The sequence below is a fragment of the Calidris pugnax genome, unplaced genomic scaffold (assembly GCF_001431845.1).
Source record: "Calidris pugnax isolate Ruff unplaced genomic scaffold, ASM143184v1 scaffold218, whole genome shotgun sequence".
Classification (NCBI taxonomy): Eukaryota; Metazoa; Chordata; class Aves; order Charadriiformes; family Scolopacidae; genus Calidris; species Calidris pugnax.
The window spans coordinates 141,298-147,763 of NW_015090929.1; the positions used below are offsets into that span (position 1 = coordinate 141,298).

The 6,466-nt window shown below is 55.1% G+C and overlaps 1 protein-coding gene across 1 annotated transcript in view; it reads left to right on the forward strand.

The window, feature by feature from the left end:
* The window catches only part of ZNF484 (zinc finger protein 484), a 19,092-nt gene extending 14,810 nt beyond the window's left edge, over positions 1–4,282 (forward strand). Inside the window, exon 7 of the mRNA XM_014951557.1 lies at positions 4,241–4,282. Within this exon, the coding sequence (XP_014807043.1) occupies positions 4,241–4,282 (42 nt within the window). The remainder of the gene's footprint in view (positions 1–4,240) is intronic.
* Positions 4,283–6,466: the final 2,184 nt, after the last annotated feature.

Here is a 6,466-nt window from a genome sequence, read left to right on the forward strand (position 1 = left end):
ACCCAACTGGGGTTGGTTGACCTCAAAGACTCATCGTTGGGAGACATGTTTCTACCCAGAGCCAATCAGTCTTGGTGGCTAATTAATGATCTGATTAGGGGATGAGGGATACTCGCTGTGGCCACCAGCTCCAACCTTCTCCCAGTCTCCCCAGCCACCCTCCCAACACCCAACTGGGGTTGGTTGGCCTCAAAGACTCATCGTTGGGAGACATGTTTCTACCCAGAGCCAGTCTTGGTGGCTAATTAGTGATCTAATTAGGGGATGAGGGATCCTGGCTGTGGCCACCAGCTCCAACCTTCTCCCAGTCTCCCCAGCCACTCGCCCAACACCCAACTGGGGTTGGTTGACCTCAAAGACTCATCGTTGGGAGACATGTTTCTACCCAGAGCCAGTCTTGGTGGCTAATTAGTGATCTAATTAGGGGATGAGGGATCCTGGCTGTGGCCACCAGCTCCAGCCTCTTCCCAACCTCCCCAGCCACTCGCCCAACACCCAACTGGGGTTGGTTGACCTCAAAGACTCATCGTTGGGAGACACGTTTCTACCCGGAGCCAATCAGTCTTGGTGGCTAATTAATGATGTAATTAGGGGATGAGGGATCCTGGCTGTGGCCACCAGCTCCAGCCTCTTCCCAACCTCCCCAGCCACTCGCCCAACACCCAACTGGGGTTGGTTGACCTCAAAGACTCATCGTTGGGAGACATGTTTCTACCCAAAGCCAATCAGTCTTGATGGCTAATTAATGGGCTAATTAGTGATCTAATTAGGGGATGAAGGATCCTGGCTGTGGCCACCAGCTCCAGCCTCTTCCCAACCTCCCCAACCGCTCGGCCAACACCCAACTGGGGTTGGTTGACCTCAAAGACTCATCGTTGGGGGCCTTGTTCCTGGCTGTTGATCCTTCATGGCTAATTAATTATCTAATTAGTTGCAAGATCCCCTAATTAGGGGATGAGGGATCCTGGCTGTGGCCACCAAATCGATCCTTCTCCCAGCCTCCCCAGCCACTCGCCCAACACCCAACTGGGGTTGGTGGACCTCAAATACTCATCGTTGGGGGCCTTGTTCCTGGCTGTTGATCCTTCATGGCTAATTAATTATCTAATTAGTTGCAAGATCCCCTAATTAGGGGATGAGGGATCCTGGCTGTGGCCACCAGCTCCATCCTTCTCCCAGTCTCCCCAGCCACTTGCCCAACACCCAACTGGGATTGACCTCAAAGACCCATCGTTGGGAGACATGATTCTACCCAGAGCCAATCAGTCTTGATGGCTAATTAATGGGCTAATTAGTGATCTAATTAGGGGATGAGGGATCCTGGCTGTGGCCACCAAATCCATCCTTCTCCCAGCCTCCCCAGCCACTCGCCCAACACCCAACTGGGGTTGGTTGACCTCAAAGACTGATCGTTGGGGGGCTTGTTGCTGCCCATTGATCCTTCATGGCTAATTAATGATCTAATTAGGTGCAGGATCCCCTAATTAGGGGATGAGGAACCCTGGCTGTGGCCACCAGAAGAGGGATACTTCTTCCAATGTCCCCAACCGCTCTCCAAACACCCAACTGGGGTTGGCCTGAAAGACCCATGATTGGGGGGGGTGTTCCTGCCTGGAGCTGTTGGTCCTTCATGGCTAATTAGTTGGGTAATTAGTGATCTAATTAGGGGATGAGGAACCCTGGCTGTGGCCACCAGAAGAGGGATACTTCTTCCAATGTCCCCAACCGCTCGCCAAACACCCAACTGGGGTTGGCCTCAAAGACCCATGATTGGGGGGGGTGTTCCTGCCTGGAGCTGTTGGTCCTTCATGGCTAATTAGTTGGGTAATTAGTGATCTAATTAGGGGATGAGGGATCCTGGCTGTGGCCACCAGCTCCATCCTTCTCCCGGCCTCCCCAGCCACTCACCCAACACCCAACTGGGGTGTGTTGACCTCAAAGACTCATCGTTGGGGGGCTTGTTCCTGGCTGTTGATCCTTCATGGCTAATTAATTATCTAATTAGTTGCAAGATCCCCTAATTAGGGGATGAGGGATCCTTGCTGTGGCCACCAGCTCCAACCTTCTCCCGGTCTCCCCAGCCACTCGCCCAACACCCAACTGGGGTTGGTTGACCTCAAAGACCCATCGTTGGGAGACATGTTTCTACCCGGAGCCATTCAGCCTTGATGGCTCATTAATGGGCTAATTAGTGATCTAATTAGGTGATGAGGGATCCTGGCTGTGGCCACCAGCTCCATCCTTCTCCCAGTCTCCCCAGCCACTTGCCCAACACCCAACTGGGATTGACCTCAAAGACCCATCGTTGGGAGACATGATTCTACCCAGAGCCAATCAGTCTTGATGGCTAATTAATGGGCTAATTAGTGATCTAATTAGGGGATGAGGGATCCTGGCTGTGGCCACCAAATCCATCCTTCTCCCAGCCTCCCCAGCCACTCGCCCAACACCCAACTGGGGTTGGTTGACCTCAAAGACTGATCGTTGGGGGGCTTGTTGCTGCCCATTGATCCTTCATGGCTAATTAATGATCTAATTAGGTGCAGGATCCCCTAATTAGGGGATGAGGAACCCTGGCTGTGGCCACCAGAAGAGGGATACTTCTTCCAATGTCCCCAACCGCTCGCCAAACACCCAACTGGGGTTGGCCTCAAAGACCCATGATTGGGGGGGGTGTTCCTGCCTGGAGCTGTTGGTCCTTCATGGCTAATTAGTTGGGTAATTAGTGATCTAATTAGGGGATGAGGGATCCTTGCTGTGGCCACCAGCTCCATCCTTCTCCCAGCCTCCCCAGCCACTCGCCCAACACCCAACTGGGGTTGGTTGACCTCAAAGACTGATCGTTGGGGGGCTTGTTGCTGCCCATTGATCCTTCATGGCTAATTAATGATCTAATTAGGTGCAGGATCCCCTAATTAGGGGATGAGGAACCCTGGCTGTGGCTGCCATAATAGGGATACTTCTTCCAATGTCCCCAACCGCTCTCCAAACACCCAACTGGGGTTGGCCTGAAAGACCCATTGTTGGGAGACCTATTTCTACCTGGAGCCATTCAGCCTTGATGGCTAATTAATGGGCTAATTAGTGGGGATCTAATGATCTAATTAGGGGATGAGGGACCCTGGCTGTGGCCACCAGCTTCATCCTTCTTCCAGCCTCCCCAACCCCTCACCCAACACCCAACCCACGTTGGTTGACCTCAAAGACCCATCACTGAGGGACTTGTTCCTGCCTGGAGCTGTTGATCCTTCATGACTAATTAGTGGGCTAATTAATGATCTAATTAGGGGATGAGGGATCCTGGCTGTGGCCACCAGCTCCATCCTTCTCCCAGTCTCCCCAGTGGCTCGCCCAACGCCCAACACCCAACTGGGGTTGACCTCAACGATCCATCATTCAGGAGCTCGTTCCTGCCCAAAGCAATTAAGCCTTGTTGCCTAATTAATGGCCTCGCTAATTAGGGGATGGGGAATTCCCCCTCATGCCATGGCTCCATCCTCCCCCCAGTCTCCCCAGTCACGTGGCCAACACCAAACTGGGCTTGACCCTCAAAGACCCATAACTGGGGGGCTCCTTCCTGCCCTCCCCCCCAGCCTTGGCAGCTAATTAATGACCTAATTAGGGGACAGGGCACCCCACCCCCTTTTTTTACATTTTTAACCCAATTCCTCCCTAATTAGGATGATTTTTAACTATGTTTTCCCCCCTCCCGCTGTTCTAAATCGACCAAAAATTTACCAAATTTATCCCTAGGCGGGAACTGAGAAAAAAATGAGGCAGAAAAGGGTTTTTTTTTCCCAATTTTCTGCTAATTTCGCTCTTTTTGCGGGCAAATTTTGGGGGGGGGGGCAGGGGGGCAATTCCCATCTGGGATCTTTGGGGTGATATTTCCTCTTTTTGTAGGTTTTTTTTTTTTACTGCTGTCACACAACTTGGTTGTGGGTCACCCCCTCCCCCCCCCCCCAGTGCCCTTTTTTGGGGGAAAACCCCTAGATTTTGGCAACAAAAATATCCAGATTTGGGAAATAAAAGTCATTTGGAGAAAAAAAATCCAGATTTGGGAAAAAAAACCACGTTTTGAACAAAAGACTTTATTAAACTGGGTTCGCCCCATCCCTCCTATTCCCTCCCCCCCCTCCCCAAAGAAATGGAGCAAAATCGAGCTGTTTTCAGCTTTTTTTTTTTAAGAAAAAATACTTTTGTTGTCGTTTTTTGTTACTTTCGTGACTTTGTATTTCAGCGTCGCCTCCGAGAGGGTTCAATAAACAAGATAAAAAAGTGAGGTTTTTTCTACCCAAAACGGGGTGGGGTTTAATTTCCAGCATCACAGACACCCCCAAAAATGTGGGTGCCCCCCCCCAAGCCAGGAAATTGGGGGAAAAAACCTGTGGGTGAGGGGCACCCATGGGTGCGAGGGGGTACCCCCGGGGGGTGAGGTAGGGGGTACCCACGGGTGCCAAATGCCTTCTAAAGTGCACGGCCCGGGGGGCACCCATGGGTGCTGAGCCCCACAGCGTCCCCAGGGCCAGGGTGATGGGCCCCACAGCGTCCATGGGGCTGAGGTCAGGAGCACCCATGGGTGCTGGGTGCCATCCCAGGCCTCAGGTGAGGGTGATGGGCCCCACAGCATCCATGGGGTCGAGCTCAGGAGCACCCATGGGTGCTGTGACAGCCTTAAGGGCAAGGTGATGGGCCCCACAGCGTCCATGGGGCTGAGGTCAGGGGCACCCATGGGTGCAGAGCCCCATAGCGTCCCCAGGGCCAGGGGGATGGGCCCCACAGCGTCCATGGGGCTGAGTGTGGGTGTAGGCAACGGGGGGGGGGTGGGGGAATTTTTTTGGGGGGGTTTCAAGCCCCACAATGAAGATCCAGCAACAACGTCTCTTAAATATTATTAAATATTAACTTATTTATTATTAAATACCCCCCCAAATCACATGAAATAACCCAAAAATAAATAAATAAATAATAAATATCGGCAAAATTAAATAGAAATAGAATAAATAAATACCAGGAACGGGGGAGGAGGTGAGCAGCCCCCTGAGGTTGGGTGAGGGGCACCCATGGGTGCGAGGGGGTACCCCCGGGGGGTGAGGTAGGGGGTACCCACGGGTGCCAAATGCCTTCTAAAGTGCACGGCCCGGGGGGCACCCATGGGTGCTGAGCCCCACAGCGTCCCCAGGGCCAGGGTGATGGGCCCCACAGCGTCCATGGGGCTGAGGTCAGGAGCACCCATGGGTGCTGGGTGCCATCCCAGGCCTCAGGTGAGGGTGATGGGCCCCACAGCATCCATGGGGTCGAGCTCAGGAGCACCCATGGGTGCTGTGACAGCCTTAAGGGCAAGGTGATGGGCCCCACAGCGTCCATGGGGCTGAGGTCAGGGGCACCCATGGGTGCAGAGCCCCATAGCGTCCCCAGGGCCAGGGTGATGGGCCCCACAGCGTCCATGGGGCTGAGGTCAGGAGCACCCATGGGTGCTGAGCCCCACAGCGTCCCCAGGGCCAGGGTGATGGGCCCCACAGCGTCCATGGGGCTGAGGTCAGGAGCACCCATGGGTGCTGGGCACCATCCCAGCCCTCAGGTGAGGGTGATGGGCCCCATAGTGTCCATGGGGCCGAGGTGAGGGGCACCCATGGGTGCTGTGACAGCCTTGAGACCAGGGTGATGGGCCCCATAGCATCCATGGGGCTGAGGTGAGGGGCACCCATGGGTGCTGGGTGCCATCCCAGCCCTAAGGCGAAGGTGATGGGCCCAACAACGTCCATGAGGCTGAGGTCAGGAGCACCCATGGGTGCTAGGTGTGTGTCACAGCCTTGAGACCAGGGTGATGGGCCCTACAGTGTCCATGGGGTCGAGGTCAGGAGCACCCATGGGTGCTGGGCACCATCCCAGGCCTCAGGTGAGGGTGATGGGCCCCATAGTGTCCATGAGGCTGAAGTCAGGGGCACCCATGGGTGCTGGGTGTGTGTCACAGCCTTGAGACCAGGGTGATGGGCCCCAGAGCATCCATGGGGTCGAGGTCAGGAGCACCCATGGGTGCTGGGCACCATCCCAGCCCTCAGACGAAGGTGATGGGCCCAACAACGTCCATGAGGCTGAGGTCAGGAGCACCCATGGGTGCTGGGCACCATCCCAGGCCTCAGGTGAGGGTGATGGGCCCCATAGTGTCCATGAGGCTGAAGTCAGGGGCACCCATGGGTGCTGGGTGTGTGTCACAGCCTTGAGACCAGGGTGATGGGCCCCAGAGCATCCATGGGGTCGAGGTCAGGAGCACCCATGGGTGCTGGGCACCATCCCAGCCCTCAGATGAGGGTGATGGGCCCAACAACGTCCATGAGGCTGAGGTCAGGAGCACCCATGGGTGCTGGATGCTGTGACAGCCCTAAGGCGAGGGTGATGGGCCCCATAGCATCCATGGGGCTGAGGTCAGGGGCACCCATGGGTGCTGTCACAGCCCTAAGGCCAG